The 20,556-nt window shown below is 39.8% G+C and overlaps 1 protein-coding gene across 6 annotated transcripts in view; it reads right to left on the bottom strand.

Annotated features, from left to right (window-relative positions):
- LOC143020634 (protogenin B-like) overlaps positions 1-20,556 on the bottom strand; it is an 862,265-nt gene that overhangs the window by 43,507 nt on the left and 798,202 nt on the right. For 5 of the 6 annotated variants that reach the window (XM_076177127.1, XM_076177126.1, XM_076177129.1 and 2 more), the window contains one exon: positions 19,224-19,495. In XM_076177127.1, the coding sequence (XP_076033242.1) occupies positions 19,224-19,495 (272 nt within the window). Of the gene's footprint in view, positions 1-11,312; positions 12,587-19,223; positions 19,496-20,556 lie in introns of those variants that run through there. The other variant, XM_076177131.1, reaches the window with a different exon arrangement.

Genomic DNA, 20,556 nt, shown 5'->3' with positions numbered 1-20,556 from the left:
GTTTCGATAGAGCCATCGTAAGACGATCTCATCGTAAGTCGATCCCCACTCTGTTCCGTGGTCACTGTACCTAGCCTACCTGTATATTAACCACCAGAGATACTGAATATAGCCTATTAAACATGTACAGTAGTTTATTTAATTATTTTTATCCTTTTTACCATATTCAAACACTATAATATGTATTTTCAGTACGGAACTTAAATCTCGCGGGCAGCAGCCAATGCCAGCCGTACGACGTGACGTAATAATACTCGCATCATAAAATATAGTCACCGCTTATATTGATCGTTCTCTCTTTCACCCGCGAATTTTGAAAACCACAGAGAATGAATCATTTGAGAGAATGTAAAAACACAGGGGCGACTACAATAAATATAATCAAGACGCCGATATCGCGAATCCACTTGCTCCTCATGACGCCTACGTGTGCGGCACCGTATGGAAGGGGTTAAATTATCATATCGTCGTCGTCATCGTAAAGTCGAACAATCGTAAGTCGCGGCCATCGTAAGTCGACGTTTACCTGTATATATATATATATATACACACACAATAATATATATATATATATATATATATATATACACACATATATATATATACACACATATATATATATATATATATATATATATATGTATATATATATATATATATATACACACATATACTATGTATACATATATATATATATATATATTATGTATACATATATATATACATATATATATACATATATACATATTTTGTATATATCTTTGTATATTCTTATATATAAAGGTGTAGGATATGATATTGTGTTACTTTCCAAAAACTTATAAAAAATAATACATTATACAGTTCCTGCTGTATTATATATTTGCTCCTTTCCAAATATTGGTGAAAAAAGGGCATACTTTGAACTCTCATAAAAAAAAAAACTTTTTTAAGAAGAAAACCAAATCACCTCAAATAAACAGATGCATTTTGGAGAAGAGGGAATACCAATATGTAATTCAATATGTAAAAGGAAAAGAGAATGCGGTAGATGATCAACTGGTGAGACTGGTTATGGTAATTACATGGAGCCCAGAATGTACTTGGTTAGGATATGAGAGAGAAGCATTCAAGAATAGAGAGAAAATTTAATATGGCAGGAGTTAGCTGAACACTTAAAAGGGGCAGATCACCAAGTAGAGGGATAAAGAAAACCACACTTGATCAGTTCACAATAATTGAGGAAGTTTTGTACTACGTTAGGGAAAAGATTGATGGAAGCCTTCATTATACATTTGTCATTCCCCATGATCTGAAACAAGCACTGAAACATGCACATGAATCAATAGGACACATGGGACAAAGGAAAACCATCAGAAAAGATGAGGAACTATTCTATTGGTCGAACTTAAAGATGGACATTTACAACTTTATGGGGTGTGTTACGTGCCAAAAATTTAAAAGTACACAAGGGCTGTCACAGCAATATAAAGAGGTTCCTCCACTGACTAGGCTGATGGAGAATATAGGTATAGATCTATCAGACATGGTGTCTGATGCACAGGGATATAAGTATGTAATGTCGATATTTCGACCATTATAGTTGGTATGTGCATCTCTACCCTCTATGCACAAAACAACAACAATATATAATACACTCCCTCTCCCAATTCTTTGCCAACTACTGGACCCCATAACAGATACAAATAGACAATGGGTTAGAATTCTCCAATGCCACCTTCCAGGAACTCTGCAAGAGCCGGTAAGTGGAAATCATATACAGCAGCCCCTACCACCCTCCGGCAAATGGCATTGTGGACAGGATGCACTGAAGTTTGAAGAGCATCCTCTCAATGCTGTGCCAAGGACACCCAAACTGCTGGCCAGAATTGTTGATAGCATGCATACATATACCAAAGGCTTTTTCCCCCTACACGGGTAGCCAAAAACAAAAAGGCATAGAAACCACTCAGACCCATTCCATTTCCTATATATTCCATTCCCCTCCACCCTCCCCCCTCTTATCTTGGCACCTCCTGGATGATGGGTCATCCCTGCATCCTGTCCACTACCCTGGGTCAGAAGCAGTGTCGCAAGACACAGCACATCCACAACAAGGCTGCTTCATAAATTCGGCGACCCCCCCCTCTCCGTACCCCCCATGCAGAAAAGAAGAAGACAGGGAGAAATCCCTTTGGGCTGCGTCATATTTTTTCTCATACATACTTCCTCACACCCCATCCCCCACCCACTCCCCCTCGTGCATCACAGCATCATCTATACACAACCCCTCTCCATTCACCCCTATCTTCTGTCCTCTCCCGTCCTTCCTCCACAAACATTCCTCTCTTTTGTAATGCCCCTTTCACCCCATCCATCCATCTCATCCCAGGACGCCCCCTCATATTCACACAATCACACCTTTATATAACCTCCTCTTAGCATCCATTCCCAGATGTCTATTTCTCATTACACTTTTCAATCCACCAAGGTATTTACTCGCTTCTCTCAATCTACATTCTACCTCCACCCCCCTCCTCCCTTTCCTGCCACATTCACACCCAAATTTCTAAAACTATCCACTTCCTTCAGTCTTTGACCCTTAATGCTCACTTCCAGCCTACTGTCACTCTATCCCCTTGTACATCTCATCACCTTACTTTCCCGCCACATTCACACCCAAATTTCTAAAACTATCCACTTCCTTCAGTCTTTGACCCTTAATGCTCACTTCCAGCCTACTGTCACTCTATCCCCTTGTACATCTCATCACCTTACTTTTACCCACATTTATCTTTAGCTTCCTTCTTTCACACACCTTCTCAAACTCTGTCACTAACTTCTTCAATCCCTCCTCTGATCCTGCTACAAGCACAGTGTCGTCAGCAAACAACAATTGGCTCACCTCCCACTTTTCTCCACTTTCTTTAATCATCTCCAACCCCTGACCCACTACCCTTGCATTCACCTCTCACACCACCCCATCCATGTATAAGTTGAACAGCCAGGGCAACATAACATATCCCTGACGAAGTCCCACCTTTACCTCAAACCATTCACTCTCTCCATTTCTAATCCTAACACAAGCTCTATTACTCTCATAAAAACTCTTGACTACTCTTAACAGCTTTCCTCCTATCCCATATATCTGCAGTACCTCCCACATTACCTTCCTGTCTACCCTGTCGTAAGCCTTTTCCAGATCCATAAAAGCCCAAAAAACATCCTTACCTTTTCCTATAGCTTTCTCACATATCTGTCTTACCACAAAAATCTGATCTACACAACCCCTACCTGTCCTAAATCCACACTGTTCCTCACCAATTACTTCCTCTGTTCCTCTCCTAATCCTCTCAATCAAGACCCTCCCATAAGCCTTCCCAACTACACTCAACAAGCTCATCCTTCTGAAACTACTACACTCACACTTATCCCCCTTTCCCTTGTAAAGCGGGACTATAGAGGCACTCCTCCAGTCCTCTGGCACTCTACCCTCTCTTAAGCAAACATTAAATAACCTCACCAGCCAGTCCACCATAACTGTACCTCATTTCTTCAGACATTCTGCATGGCATCCTTCCAACCCAGGTGCCTTACCTGCTCTTATCATCTTAACAACTGCTTTCACTTCATCCTTCACTAGTTCTCCTCTGTTTTCCTCACTCATCACTCTCATTTTCTTAGCACTTCCTACTGCAACTACCTTTCCCTCCCTATCCTACTTCACATTTAGCAACTCCCTAAAATACTCTGCCCACCTTCCTCTCACTGCCTTCTCTTCCATTATCATCTCTCCATTTGCACCTTTTACCTTTTCTTCTCTACTTGATTCGCCTTCTCTTTCTCTTTTAATTTCCTTCCAAAACATTTTTTTATTGCTTTTAAAATTTTCTGTCATACTCTTACCCCATTTCACATCTGCTCTCCTCTATGCTTCCTTTATCTTATGCTTAACTTCCTTTCTCTTTATTTTGTACCTCTCATATGATTCCCTCGTCCTAATTTGTAGCCAATCTATGAAAGCCTGCTTCTCTTCTACACATTTCTTTGCTTCCTTATCCCACCACTCACTACCCTTCCTTCTATTTCCTCCCACCCTCCTTGTTCCATACATCATCATTACACACCTTATGACTCCCTCCTTGAACCATCCCCATTCCTCCTCCACTCCTAGCTCTACTCTATCCTTTACTAATTCCCATTCCTCTTTCAGCTTCTTCTTATATTCATTCTCCTTTTTTTTTTCTCATTTAAGCAGTTCACTCTAAGTACCTCCCTACATTCTGCCCTTTACCTTTTTCTCCACCTATTCTCCACTCTCAATTTACCTTCCACCAGAAAGTGATCTGATATTCCCCCACTCTCTCCCCTTAGAACATGTACATCCTTAACTCTTTCTATCATACTCCTAGTCACTACTATATAGTCCATTAACACTCTATCTGCCACCCTTCCATCCACCACCCTCTCCCATGTGTACTTATGCTTGGCTTTCTTCCTAAACACTGTATTTGCTATCATCAACTGTCTTTCAAGACACATCTCCATCATTTCTCCACTATGAATTTTACCTAGAACTCCATACTTCCCAATCACTCTGTCTATTGGTTCATTTCCTACCCTAGCATTAAGGTCTCCCAATACAACTACATTGACATTTCTCCCTAATCCCTCTATGCACTCATTTATATCTACCCAAAAAGCCTCCCTTTCCTCTACGCTCTTCTCACTACCAGGTCAATACACACTTACAAAAACCCACATCTCCTTTCCCAGCTTCACCTTCATCCACATCAACCTTGATGAAACCTCCTTCCACTCCACTACCCGCTTACTTATCTCTTCACTTACTAGTATAGCCACCCCTTCTCTCTCTCGTCCCCTCTTCATTCCTGAGTACCTCCCAGCTGCACTCCCAAACTCACAGTTGCCCTTTCCTTTCATTTTAGATTCACTCAAAGCCAGCACATCCATCTTTCTTCTCGCAAACATACTGCCCATCTCTTCCCTTTTACTCTCATCTGTACCACATCCATGCACATTAAAAGACCCAAACCTTAGGGTACTGGTTGGGAGACTCCCAGATCCTCTTATGCCTTTTCTTCTTTTTTTAGGAATGTCCCCTTTTGGGGCTACAGGTAATAGGACTCCTAATCCCATCTCCATCCTGTTTTTTGTCACCTTTTAAGACTCAAATGGAAAGACTTGGTGGTAGCATTCTCTTCCCCCATCACAGGGTCAGCAAAAAAAAGGAAATGAATATTCAGAGAAATGGTACAGGACAGTAACAAGGGGTTGGGGGACAGCATAACAGAGGGATAGTCGTAGTATAAAAGTGTCATCATTTCTCTATGAACAGAGTTTTCCTCTATCACAGACAAAATGATGTGTGGCTCTGGTCTGTAGGGGTGCCCCATATAGACTCTAAAGTATCAACTGCATGCTACTTTGCCAAAATATCATGCAGCCAAATACCCCAGAGGAAATTAAATGGAGCCACCCACAGCTCTAACAGTCAAACCCCACACTTCACTTTCTTCAGAAGACACTCACCTAGATTGGTAGGGCATAGACTCCCCAATATAGAGGAAGCAGAAGACGAAGCTGAGTTGGCACACTGAGTCATATTGGAAACCCACAAGAGGAAAACTGAAAAGTACAGGAACCTAGCTGACTGAGGAAGAGGTTACCAGAAGGTGGACATTGGATCCCTAGTATGGATCCAAACGGAGACCACCCTACGAGGCACCTGCTGTAAGCTGAACCCGAAGTGTGAAGGCCCATACCGGGTAATGGAGAGACTTGCAAAGGGCAATGTTTACATTCTCAAGAATACTTTCATGGGGAAACAAACGAGAAGGGCTGCAGCCCAAGTGAAGAAATATATTGGAGAGGAGTGGCTGTTAGAACCTTTGGAAAGGGAGTTCCCACCAGACCCTAAAGCAGAAGTGCTTCCACCTAGGGTGCATCATGCTCCATGGTAACTCATAGAAGAGTGCTGCATACGAAACTCAGTGACTAGTGCAAACCAACCAGGACTGTGAGGAAACAGTGAAGTGTTCTGTGTGAAAAAAGGGGTGAACTGTGAACAGTAAGATAGGTTACGAGGGACTACTGAACCCTATGACATTGTAAGAATTATATTCTATATGTATTTACCTAGTTGTATTATATGTGAAGAGAGCTATGCTCGTAGTGACCCATCTTTGTATCTCTCAGCATCTAGTTTCTTAAATTCTTGAATGGTTTTTGCACCTAATATTGTTTCATCCAATTTGTTCCAGACATCCACTACTATGTGTGGAAAACTATTTTTTCTTTTCTTTTTTAGATTGCTTCTATAACTATCCTTTTTGAGTTTCTTTTCATGTCCTCTTGTTTTTCTTCTGTCCCATTTTAATAAATCTTCTCTGTCAAGGACTTCCATACCTTTCATGATTCTGTAAATGGCTAGTAGATCTCTTTCTCTTCTTTGTTCCAAGGTTGTTAGTTCCAGTTTGGACAATCTTTGTTCATATGTCAATTTTGAAAGTGTTGGTGCCATCTTTGTCGTTGCTCTTTGGGTTCTTTCTAATTTCTTTATATCCTTTTTTGTGTTAGGTGTCCATAGTGTTGCAGCATACTCCAATCTTGGTCTTATCAGTGTGACTAATATTTTCTTCACCATTTCTTCATCTATGTAATTAAAGGCCATCTTTATTGTTCTTAGTAAATTGTAGGTTTTTCTGACTATTTTGTTTATATGCTTGTCTAGTGACATGTCTTTGCTAATAATTATTTCTAGGTCCTTTTCTAAGCTAACTTTTTTACTTCTTTTGTACTAACCTTACATTGCTCTGATATTCTATTCTTACTTTTTCCAAACTCCATTATACTGCATTTCTTGATGTTGAAGTTCACTTCCCACTTTTGGCTCCATTTCCAGACTTTGTCCAGATCTCTCTGAAGTGATTCACAGTCTTTCTCTGTACTTATTTTCTTTAGTAGTTTTGTGTCATCTGCAAAGAAGTTCATATAACATTCAACACCTTCATCCATGTCATTTATATATATGGCAAACATTATCAGAGCTAGTACTGAACCTTGTGGGACTCCACTTATCATTTCTTCCCATGTTGAGTTTTTGTTACTACCACTCTCATTTGTGTGTAATTATGTATATATTAGTATTAAGGACATCTCTATGTTGTATAAAAGAAAAATTAATATGACAAGAGTGAGGGAATTAATGACTTCAGGGAGATACATATGCTCCATGTCAAGGTCCAACAGAGGACACCCAGGGTGGTTAGGGAGGACTCCTAGTGGGAACAGTATTGGTGGATTGGAGACGCTTTTGTTCGAGTGGGGTGATACCCCAATCCAGATATAATTACCTGCTAGACAGGGGTGGAGGGATTAAAGACCTGGTGAGAGCTCACCAATCACCCAAGTCATGGGGGCAAACTCTCCAGCGAGACCCCAGATGCAGCTCAGTTGTAGCGGTCACCATGATCAGTTGAGCTCAGAAGGAGAGGTCAATTGGGGCACTCCAACCCACTACGAAGGTGGAATGACCAGCAGAGTTGCCCACAACAATGGTGTACCCAAGGGTCACCTGTAATTCGCACATGCTTGAGTGTGCTGTTGTTAGGGAATATCTCACTAAACTGACCAAAAAGTAGTCAGAGGACAACAGGAGTACCTCCAAAAAGGAGGGAATTGTGAGTAAATCTATTGCAGTGAATCCTTCACTCGATGATGCAGGAATTTTTCTTCAAAGGGAGGGGGGGCACATGTCATGTAAGGATAGAAATTTTATATAATTTTTATTTTTGACACATATTTTGAGGTGTATGTGATTTAGAGGCTTTTTGCCATGGTTTTATGAGTGGGAAGCCCTGCCTACAGCATGTTTGTAGGTAGCTATAGGCTCTTATAATATATTATGAGCAAAGGGGAATAATTCCAACCTTGGGGTTCAGGATTTAGGAGATTTCATTACCTCACCTCACAGTAGTAGAGTGTAATAGTGAGTTTCACTCCTAAATAATTAAAATATAGCCAGATGCCCACCGAGGCATTTGAACATTAGGCCGGGCATCTGGATACATATGAGGTTACGGCTGTTCTGAAAACAGTTATGTAGCATAGTTATGGGATATGGAATATATAGGTGGACATATTTGAACTATATCTGTAATGTCTAAAAGATTGCTGAGAAGCCGCTGTTCTGATTACAGAGAATGAAACATAAAGAGGGTTTTGTAGAGTGTAGTGACTGAAGCATCATACACAAAATATATTTCATTGTGCAAATGAGAAATGAGTGAAAAGGGGTGTACTGACTGAAAGCGTTATACCAGGTGCAGCAGGTATTTGAGAACAAAGGAACGTCCATGGAATAAGGAAAATGACACTGTAGAGCATTTCAGTACCATTTACTGTTCTGTACAGGTGAATACCTACTCAATGCATGTATTCATTCAATGAAACCACCATAATTCACAATAACAGCTTCTAGACGACGTCTAAACCACTGGCAGGCAGTAATGAGGTGGGTCTTGGGAATGTTTGCCATTGCAGCTACAACAGCTTGCTGAAGAGTTGCAACAGTTTTGTGTGGATGCATATTGGAGGCCCTCTCAACAATACCCCAGATGTAATAGTCTAAAGGATTAACATCAGGAGAGCTAGGGGGCCAAATGTTGGGAGTGACGTAGTCATGAAAATTGTTGGCCAGCCATTCTTGGGTGGTGTGGGCCGTATGCGATGGAGTGAAGTCCTGTTGGAAAACACAGCCTGCCATGTGCTACATCATTAATCCATGTTTCACAACTGTGTCTAAAACATTGGTGTAAGCAGCGGCATTGCCTTGAAGACCTTGAGGGAAGAAATGTGGAGGCATCACATTGCCTTCATTGCTCACGACACCCAGAATCATTATGGAAGCTGGAAATTTTGTGTGCATGACAGTTGGAACCTCCTAGGGAGTTATACACAGCCACTGATCATTTCTGCAGTTCACCTTCTGGTCCTGTACAAAATTTTTCTCATCGAAGAAGAACTACAGCATTCCTGGCTCCTCCGGATGTTTCAGCTTGTTTATGAGATGCTTGGCCCTGGTCACTTGGTTCTTCCTGGTTGTCTGGGACATGAACTGTCCTCTTCACATCATGTACAACTTGTAACGGAGGTCTTCATGAACCACATGTCGGATGGTGGCCTCATCAATGTGCAACTCTCTTCCCAGTGCCCTTATGGATTTCCCAAGGTCCTCGTCAATGGCAGCTTGGACAAAACTACCGTATTTTTCGGACCATAAGGCGCGGGCAAAATCCTTAAAATCGGTCAAAATTGGGTGGTGCGCCTTATTGTGAGGTGCGCCTTATGTGTGGCATCATTGCAAAAAAAATGCCTCGGACAGTGACGTACTATTTTCACACGTTTCATAGCTAGCCTGCCGACGGCGACAGTGCATAGGCCTAGCAAAAGTTACAACCAAGTTATAAGCAAGATGCATGTATCTTGACAAGAAAATTGCAAAAAACTTCGACAGTTTTCGAGTCCATGCCACCTCATTCATTAACGCTATCATGGCTATGACATGATAGCGTCCACAACAAAGACAGCCATTTTACATTGGTCTAGTCTCGCTCCATTCTGACTGTAGTCATTAGGGTATTTCTTAAGATTCGACCATGGGCGCAATATAGCAATAGAAAATTAATTATTAATTTTGTAAATTAAAATGTATCAACGTAATATGCAATTTTGTGGGCGGAAATGAAAAAAAAAAATAAAAATACCTTGCTACAAGCAAATATGCTAATGAACGAAGTCAGTAGCATAGGTACTTTGTATACCCCGCAAGCTAAGAGAGTGGTTGAAAAGCCCGCCAATGTCTCTCACGACGACGACAACGAGTACGAGCTGGATGACATTTAATTTGCAGGTAACGATTTATTAAACACAGGTTAGGTTAGACGAATTTATCACCCTTTCATTTCTTCAACGTCGGCATCTATCATAACAAACATGGCGTACCATTCGTCCGACAAGACTTCATTACTTACGAAATCTGTTTTAGTACCTTTTTTTTGTTTTTTATTTCCGCTCACAAAATTGCATATTACATTGATACATTACAATTTACAAAATTAATAATTAATTTTCTATTGCTATATTGCGCCCATGGTCAAAACTAAAAATTTACCTTCATTTGTAATTGTGTGATTTTAAGTGAATAAAGAATTTCGGGAATAAAACTGCTAATGCTGGTTTTATTCCTCACAATTCCGTAACGTGTTTATGTTGTTTTTAAGGGGAATTGGTAGGGCAGACCATCCATGGAGGTGGTCTGATTTCACTGACCAAAATAAAAAAATATATCATTTATTTTTGTAATTTTGCTAAATCCCAACCGATTTTTTTCATTCGACAACGAAAATGTTCAGTTCTGAATGCACTCACATAAGCATGATTATCGATGACGAGACCAGCTGCGCCTTATGTAAGGACGGGGAACAGCAAATTACGGGTGCGCCTTATGGTACAAAGCGCCTTATGGTCCGAAAAATACGGTAATGAATTAAGGTTTGTTCTCATATGCTTGCTGCACCCGGTACATGGCTGAGCTTATAGAAACTATGGGATCGTAATAAGTTTCTGATTGTGACCATTAGTGTCCTCTCATGAGAACCCATTAGTGGATTAAGTATTTATAAGTAACTGTTGAGGAGAGGGGAAGAATGTTATTTATTCAAAGTGAGTGATAAAATTGGCAACCTGGTGAAGATCTCAATAGAATTTATGTATCATAGTAATCATAAGTGGCTGGACGTTTGGCAGCATAATATAACCCACGCTGTAATTGGAATGAGACACCTCCCTTTGATTTTGTATTAGTCTGTTTATTGGAGATATTTATCATTAAAAAAATGTATATTTTTTCTAATTTGAGTTATATTAGAAAAAAAAAATCCAAAGAGGATTTGTGATTATTATGTGATCTGAGTGGGCATAAGAGTTGACACCCTACGGTTGGTGAATGTAGGAGGGAATGAGAGGTGCATACACCTAGTGCTTAAGCCCACCACCTGTGAAGCTGTAATGTAGTTTGGGTCCTGTTTATCATTTCTTTATCTGTGTGAATATTAAGGAATTAGACCCATCAGTGAATTGAACATCGGTAAAGAAATAAATTAAAAACTTGGATAAGAGGGTATTCTTTCAGTCACCTAATGTGATAGTATTGCTGGTGACCAAGTGTGGCAAATAGAATCCCAAGGCCTCTGTGACCCCCCCCCCCCCCAAAAAAAAAAAAAAAAAAAAAGGGGGGGGGGCATGCACAACCATCCTATCAAGGAGTGGTGGCAGCGATCTTTCTTATTTTCCTTCTTCATTACTGTAAGTTTAAATTTAAAGTTTCTTTAATCTTTCCCATCCACAAGATAAGGGTTGGCACAGAAATTTGTTATCTTCAATACAGAGCCTTGGATGAATTGGGATTTAATGGCACATTACTTTGGTGATCACCTTGTAGAGATGAGGAGATAATTATCTCCAATCAATATCAATGTAACATCATACCAGACCCACTACCCATTGGTCTATAATAATATAATTAATGGCAGTTGACAGCAGTGGGATTAGCATAGTCGCCGCTATTCAATAATAATATGGTAGTTGACCATTCAGCTCCCTACAATTACACTGACATTTCTCCCTAAACCCTCTTATGCACTCATTTAAATCTATCAAAAATTACTCCCTTTCCTCTACATTCTTCTCACTACCAGGCCCATATGCACTTACAAAACCCACATCTCCCTTCCCAGTTTCACCTTCATCCAAATTAAACTTGAAGAAACTTCCACTCCACCACATGCTTACCTATCTCTTCACTTAGTATAACCTCTTCTCTCCCTCTTCCTCTCTTCACTCCTGACATCCTCCCATCTACACTCTCAAACTCAAACTCGCCCCTCCCTTTCAACTTAAGTTCACTCAATGCCAACGCATCCATCTTTCTTCTCACAAACATACTGCCTATCTCTTCCCTTTTACTCTCATCTGTACCACATCCACACACATTAAAAGACCCAAACCTTAGGGTATTGTTTCGAAAACTCCTCCCAGACCTTTTTATACAACTAAAATTATCCCCAGTCTATCTGACAGAACATATAAAGATTAGAAACACTGGGATTACCCACACCACAAAATAGAAAAGAAAGGTGACATGACAGCAGCCTACAAAACCACAAAAGGCATGGGGAAAATTGATGGATGATCTATTAGTATCAAAAGAATGAATATCAAGGACATAGATTCCCTGATTGATATATAGTTTATGCTGCAATTTCTAAGTCATATGATACCGCTTACATAATTTCTACTAATGACAAAGATGGGCTGAAATTCATGTTTAAGACAAAATATTTGGTATGGTAAAGTAACAAATGAATAAAAATATACCTAAAATGTGATAATGAAAAATAGGGGATGGGGTGAGCCAAAACAGATTAAAAACCTTCAGAAGTGGAGCTATAATTTTTCTAAAAGGAAAGTTCTCTATGAACTTCAGTAACTCATGTCCTGGGGAAAGGGTCTCCTTTCCTAGTATCTGCAAGATGCAAAATAATCCATCCTTATCACAACAACAGAACACTAAAAATAGTAAAAAGAAAAATAAAATAAATAAAAAAATAAAAAATAGTACATACAAACATATACAAAGGCTTTTTCCCCCTTACAAGGGAGGTAGCCAAAAAGAAAAAGGCATAAAATCATTCCCACCCATTCCATCCCTGAATACACTCCACACCCCTCCACCCTCCCTCTTATCTTAGCACCTCCTGAATGACGGGTCATCCCTGCACCTTCTCCACTGCCCTGGGTCAGAAGCAGTGTCGCAAGACACAGCACATCCACAGCAAGGCCGCTTCATTAAATCGGCGACCCCCCCTCTCCGTCCCCCCCCATTGCATAAAATGAGAGGACAGGGAGAAATCCCTTCGGGCTGCGTCAAATTTTGCTCACACATACCGTGTACATTTCTTTTTATTAAAAAAATAAAAAATAGTAAAAAAAAATATTAAACAGGAAGGGTAAAAATTATTCTCAACCCCTACAGTGTCAGCAGCATACATTGTATGCTGCAATTTTTATGGATCAGCGGCATACATTGTATGCCACAAATTTAAAAATTTGCCAAAAATAGGTTCATTATGTTGAGGGTCAAATATGTGGTAATGACCAAGTAGCCCTATCCATTGGATATAAAAGGCACCCAATTTTTTTTTATTTATTGACAAAACTGGCAACCCTGGCAGCAATTTTTCAGGGATGACTTGGGGTATAAAATCAGCCTTTAGGATGTAATTTAGGTGATTCTGGTGTACGAAACAAAGTATGAGAAGGTGAAGTTGACCTTCGAAAGTTAGGCAGGTGCTATTTAGTACGTATTTAGAGGTACACAGAACTGGCAATTTTGCACAGCCAATTTTCGTAATGTGTAATACAAAATGTGGCCGGGCAATAATGGTGTGATGGATGCTTACTAAAACATTTACCAAAACAATAAGAAACACCAACATCACCTATCCTCCATGAAATTATAAATAGATACATATAAATATAGATATATATATATATATATATATATATATAAAATCAATTTACCACATAGTGATTTGCCAAAAAATCCACAAAAACTATTTATAAACACATTTTCTGTAAGTGTCAGGCTATTATGGGCAACTGTACATTGACTTGAAACATCATTAATGTCAAATTTCTTCACTCTATGAAATTCTAACGGAGTTTCCCCCAAAAAATACAACCTTGTTCAACTTGCATGAAGAGCAAAAGTCTTTGGAATTTCTACCAACTTTCGCGAGCATATCTCGACAAAATTTACCCAGTTTCTCCACTTCTAGGCTCAGGTGAATCAAAATAAGCAACATTCCCCCAGCAATGTATGGGTTAAAACTAAGATAATGGCAGATAGGTCTGCCATTGAAAATTATGCTACACTAGGAAGGCTACCACTTCAACTGAACTATCTGTAAATACTGGAGTGGAGTCAGAGTGTGTGGAAGTGTTCTGGTAATAGTGTATGGTACTCATAATCTGGTAACACATTTTTCTTAGAAATATCAGGGTTGCAGATAGTAATATAGGTCTAGAAAATCGACAGGGACATACAGATATGGAAGGTACATTCAATGTCGTCATAGCAGATGATACCTTGAAGCTGAAAGGCTTAGGGAAGCTTGGGTGAGATGTATAGCTGTGAGCATAAGTCTTGGGATACTGACTTACAAGAAACTGACTTAGGAAAATGCTGAACTCTATACCAGCAGCTCAGCAATAGGGACTGGTGATACAAGTCCAATGGAAGGATGCCACATCCACCAGCATGCCTGGTATTGGGGATAAGTATTTACCTAGTTTTACCTAGTTGTATTTTGCGGTAAGGGGAGCTTTGCTCATGGTGTCCTGCCTTTGTATCTCACAGTGTCTAGTTTGCTCTTAAACTCATTGCTAAGTGGACACTGGCATGGTGTACCAAGTTCAATGAACAAAGTCAGGCTTCAGTATCAGGTGAGTAGATTACACAGCCATACTCCAATTTTGAGAGGATAACTGTTCAGTGTAATAGGAGGGGGTCTGTCAGTCAGCACCCCAAGAGGTATGGGCTAAAACTCTAAAGAGTGACATTGCCAATTTTATACAGGTACCATTAATATAGCGAAAGTGAGGTACCCGAGTCAGGCGACTCTAAGAAGCAGCCTTCCTCCACACATGGGATTCTTCTTTCATATAGACATAGGTCTGGATCAGGAGGAACACCATGGAGGCAAAAGTGTATGGCTGCAGTCTTTGAAGTAGAGAAACAAAATCCTAGAGTTGTGGCCCACACAGAGATCTATTAATTGCTAATTGTAGTTTCCTCTCAATCAATAGCAGCTGTGTTGCAAAGGAGATTGACAAGTCATCGACATATAAACTACCACGAACTCCTTCTGGAAGCGCATCAATGACACTGTTTATGGCCACAGCAAAAAGTGTCACACTATGTATACTTCCTTGTGGTACACCATCTTCATGTGAATGAGATTCAGAGCACTCCCAATTTGCACTCATAAGAAACGAGGAGATAAAAACTGTTGAATGAAAATGGGGAGTCTACCAAGAAGCCCATATATGTATAGGTTTTTGGAATGCTGTGATGCCAGGCTGTGTCATATGCTTTTTTCCAAGTCAAAGAATATTGTAACACAGTGTTGTTTATTTGTAAATGTTTCACAAACACAGGATTCTTGGGACAGAAGAGCATCAGCTGTGAATTGCATTTTTCAAAACCCATATTGAACAGGTGATAGGTAATTGCCTTTCTCCAAGTACTATATAAGTATAACATTTGCCATCTTTTCCAGTAGTTTACAGATGCAAGAGGTTAAGGATATGGGGCAATAACTGGCTACCAATGGATGGTCTTTTCCAGGTTTTGGGATTGGGATCATGCCAACACCCAAAGAGTAAGGGAAGTCCTTATCTGACATGCAATATAGAAAGGCATATGGAATATCATCAAGGCCCGGTGATGAATTGCTCCATTGTGACAGAGCTATCTTTAATTCAGAGATGGAAAAAGGCACATTATAAGATTCACTCTTAGTGGAGGTAAAGATAATTCCACATGATTCCAAATGGCGTCTATGGTGTGCCATGGGTGAATTAAGATCTTTCTTAGAAATGCTTACTAAGTGATATGCAAACATATTAGCAACTTCTTTGGGATTGGCCATCATCTCACCAGCATGAGACAACATGGGAGAGGTGGGAGGTGAAAACTTCGTAGAGATCTTACAAACCCTCTTCCACTGCACCTTCCTGGATTTGCAGAAAGCTTTTGATAAGGTATCACACAATAAATTAATAAGCAAAATTGAAAAAAATAGGAGGAATTCAAGGCAAACTGTTGGAATGGATGAAGGACTTCTTAACTGGGAGAAAAATGAGAGTGGTACTTAGAGACAAAAATTTGAAATGAGAAGATATAAAAAGTGGCGTCCCACAAGGCTCTGTTTTGGCTCCCTTAATATTTGCCATATACATAAATGATATGGACGAAGATATAAATTGTTACATGATTTTTATTGCCGACAATGCTAAATTACTCAAGAGAGTGAAGACAGAAGAAGATTGCAAATCGCTACAGGATGACCTATACAAAGTATGGGAATGGAGCCAGAAATATGAAATGAATTTCAACATCAAGAAATGTAGCATAATGGAATTTGGAAAAGACAAAAATAGAGTTTCAGGAAAATATACGATGGGAAACAAAGTAGTAAAGAAAGTAAACTCAGAGAGGGGCCTAGGAGTAATCATCTCAAGTGACTTGACACCCGACAAACATGCTACATTTTTTTAAGATCAATGAAAGTGGCCTTCGATTACATGAATGAGGAGATGGTCAAGAAATTAATTGTTACATTGATAAGACCGAAATTAGAATATGCTATGTCAATGTGGGCACCTAGCACAAGAAAAACACAAGGAAATTAGAAAGAATCCAAATAGCGGCAACAAAGATGGCACCCACACTATCAAATTTGACATATGAACAAAGATTGGAAAAATTACAGCTGTCAACATTAGAGCAGAGAAGGGAAAGAGGCGACTTGTTGACCATTTTCAGAATTATGAAGGGGATGGAAGTTCTTGATAGAGATGACCTATTAAAATGGGACAAAAGAGAAACAAGAGGACACACAAAGAAATTAAAGACAGTTACAGAAGAGACCTGAAAAAGAACAGTTTCCCACACAGAGTGATCGATGTCTGGAACGGGCTGAACAGTGAAACCATAAATGCCAGAACTATACACGAGTTTAAAATTAAACTGGGCATGGAGAGATACGAACACGGGTCACAACAAGCATAGCTCCCATCCCATAAAATACGACTAGGTAAATACAGTAGGGTTTGAGCTGTAATTAACATGACAATTTTTCCACGATGCTCATTGTGCATCCTTTAATATTCATTGGGCCTGAGTCTGTGTTTGTCAGAAGGCATCCATGCACTTGGGATCTCCACAATGTTTATGAAGGCAGGGCAAAGCAACACACAACACCCATAAAGCAGTAGTCCAGTCATTCTTAGGAAAAACAGCCAAATGTCCTTAGGACAGATTGTAGTGCTGTAGATTGTATTATACTGGTAATATGCTACAGCCTCCCCCAAGTAACTAAAGCTAGCCAACGAATGATCAGGTGATGTGAGCCTCTCAAACAGCAACCAATCTACCCTGTCCAGATGCCATCGGAAATTTCAAGATTTTGGTTCTTTGTTGATTCTAGTATTAACCACACCATCTGAACAAAAACACCATCAGGACAGGAAATGGAAACTCCTTTCTGGAGCTTTTCAAAGGCCAACAAAGTAGCAAATCCAAGTTTCTACAATGAAATTGTCACAGTATGCATGCCGCCTGGGAGGAGTCAAGTCTCATTCTTTCAAGATTCTCCCTAGCATGTGTCTGTCTCCAAGAGACAATGGTAGGAGACTCAATCCCTCCTGTTCCCTCAGAATATATAGCATACTACACAGAATCTAATTTAGAACAGGGCCACTGTGTCGGCACTGTAGTATTAACGAGAAGTGATGTTCCCCAAACTATTCTCAAACTGCAGACTCCCATTGCAGGCTGTTTCACAGAGACTATTTTTAAACCAAGTTTCCACAATGTGCAGCATCTACATACCACCCAGTATCTCAGTTGAAAGGGACAACCTTAGCCACCTCATGTAAAACCTTCCCTCTCCTTTCATCCCATTAGATTTTAATTGTTGCCACCCACTGTGGGGAGACAGCTTCTTCAACCTCAGAGGAGTTTTACAGGTGAGTTTTATAGAAGACGAAAATATAGAAATTTTAAAATTGGGAGACCCAACACATTTCCAAATTCAAGGGAGAGTGATGGGTAGATATTTGATATCTTGATTGTATCAAGACCAGACTCAGTTGGTGATCCATGGGGTCTTCAAACTTGAGACACATTAGCAAGGAGAGTTCAACTTCCAGCCTGCTGTTTCCCTTCCATTACAACCAGATGGGGTGACCCTGATGGCCTGGTTGACCCGCTCTCAGAGGTTTTGGGTGTGGTTTATCTCCATTGGTAGAGATAATTTGTTTTGCTCCAGAGGCAAAGGATAACCACCTACTGGGATTTCAAAAGGAGTGAGTGCTGGCTGCTACAGATAGGGTACCTTGTCCCCATGGGGGGCCACTCATTTTAAAAAACACTTCCTCTTGATACAAAGGTTTGTCCATGGTAGAGCTACAACCTGCCTCCACAACTCATCCCAGCCCAAACACCAAACCATCCACCACAGGACCACCTCCTATAGGGGTCCCTCTGGTGTGTGGTACCATTGGCCCATACTAGCCTAGCACTGGGAACCCTTTACTCTGGTCCCTCAATGGCAACCTTGCTGGCATGGGCAAACCTCTCCCCCTAAGTAGGGCAGAGGAGGGGCAGAAGCCCTCTTTAGCCTCACTCACCAGGTCCTTGGGACACACAAGCACCCCCCCCCCCTCCCCATATGTCACCATGACAAGACAATTCCCATAGGGGGCAAGAGGACATAACAAAAATCTGCAGAAGATAGAATATTTGAAGGATACCAAAAATTAGTTTTTCATACTGATTTGTGAAATGAATTAGAAAAAACAATCCAGTCAGACAACGCAAATTCAAAACAAAGTATGAAAAATGGAAATACAGTCCCACAACCATAACTCCAATACTGTATATTCTAAATAGGCAAGGAGGCACATGCATAAATACAACACACAGTCTAGCATTTCTTTCTGGAAAGATCTATGAGAATACATGGGGATTATTACTGAATAATGGCCTATGGATTTCCAGTAGGTAGAACTTGAGCCAACAATTAACCATTTGACCAGAATATATATTTTTTATGCACCACTATGATATATAGATTCATTACAAAGTGGTTTAACAAAGTACTGTACCAAAGAATGTTCATTCAAAATATATTACTACACATTCAAGATCGCATAAATTGAAATTTGCCCATACTTAATAGAGTACACTTCACACAATGGTGAGAATATTTAATACTGTTAAGATATATGAAAATGTACACAATTATATAATTCAGATAAATAATAAGATTACTCATTACCTTTCTATATATTCTAATAAATGGATATCTTACCTTAGTGTCAAGAGGAGCGGATACAAAGTCAGGAGGGATACGTGTGAGCATGGGCACATATGCTTCCATTTCATGACTTTCCCCAACCGGCCCACCTCCACTCTGACTCCGCAATGCACTTGGACCACTCCGTTTGCCATTTATATGGCCATTACCATTGCAGGCCAGAACACGAGGTTGTGAGGACAGATGTCGGATCTTGATGACATAGATAACAATTAAGGCCAAGATGAGCAGGAGTAGCAATGATCCAATCAGACCAAATATCAAATCTGGAAAAAAAAAAAAAAAAAAAAAATGAAAACAGCAAATTATAGTCACTCAAACCATCCCTTGTCCCATGTCTCCCATATAGAAGACCATTGGTTCCCAAGTAACCAGCAATAGCCACCAGATGAGCCCATACATAATTAAAAAAATAAACATTATGTTCTTGCCCTGGAATAGTGTGGGAAAGTATAAAATGTTCAGTGCCCTCTGATTGATAGTTGCATTTAATGTAAATTGATTCTATGCCCAGGCCTATTCTGTGTTGAAATGGACTTAAAGCTGATGTTTGGAATTCAAATCAGACAGTGGAGTTCTTACTTCTTTTGAAAAGGATTTTCCATTGTACTGATGCTGGAAGGTTTGGGGTTTGCTGGAGTATTGAATTTTGTGGTTTGTCTTCAAGAGTTTATGTATTTACCTTATTGTAGTACACTGGAATGGAGCAATATTCCTTGGGTACTAGTTCCTACTCTCCAATTTATCATGCCTTGACTAAAATGCATGAACAGTTCCAACTTGGTCTATATCTTTAATTTCCAAGTATCATATTTAGCTATGAATTTATGTATTTACCTAATTGTAGAACATAGGAAAGGACCAATGCTCAATGGGTCCCATCTCCTACTCTCCAATTCATCTTACATTGCATCTAGTCCAATTACACTTCTAACTCACACTATATCCTTGACTTGAATTAATGTATTGTTCCAAATTGGGCTATATCTCTTAAGTCATTACAACTATTCATTCATCTACATGGAAAAATGCATTTCCTCACATCTTTTTGACACTTAGTCTTTCTTAATTTGTTCTTGTGACTTCTTAAAGCCCTCCTATCCTTACAAGATCTCTTCCATGCAATTTATCCTTTTTAGCGACCTCAACAGTGTAATCATATCCCTTCTTTCTCTTTGATCTTTCAAAGCTGGCAGACCCAGTGCTCTTTGTCTTTCCTCATATGGTTTATATGCCAGGCTGGCAAACAGTTTGGTTGCTGCCCTTTGTATTTTTAGTATATAAGAACTAAGAATGAAGAACATTGCAAGAGACCATAAGGACTTTA

The sequence above is a fragment of the Oratosquilla oratoria genome, chromosome 40 (assembly GCF_046742065.1).
Source record: "Oratosquilla oratoria isolate Oo_2021 chromosome 40, ASM4674206v1, whole genome shotgun sequence".
In the NCBI taxonomy this organism is placed as follows: domain Eukaryota; kingdom Metazoa; phylum Arthropoda; class Malacostraca; order Stomatopoda; family Squillidae; genus Oratosquilla; species Oratosquilla oratoria.
The sequence above is the reverse complement of the archived record's forward strand: the minus strand, read 5'-3'. Positions and strand labels throughout refer to the sequence as shown.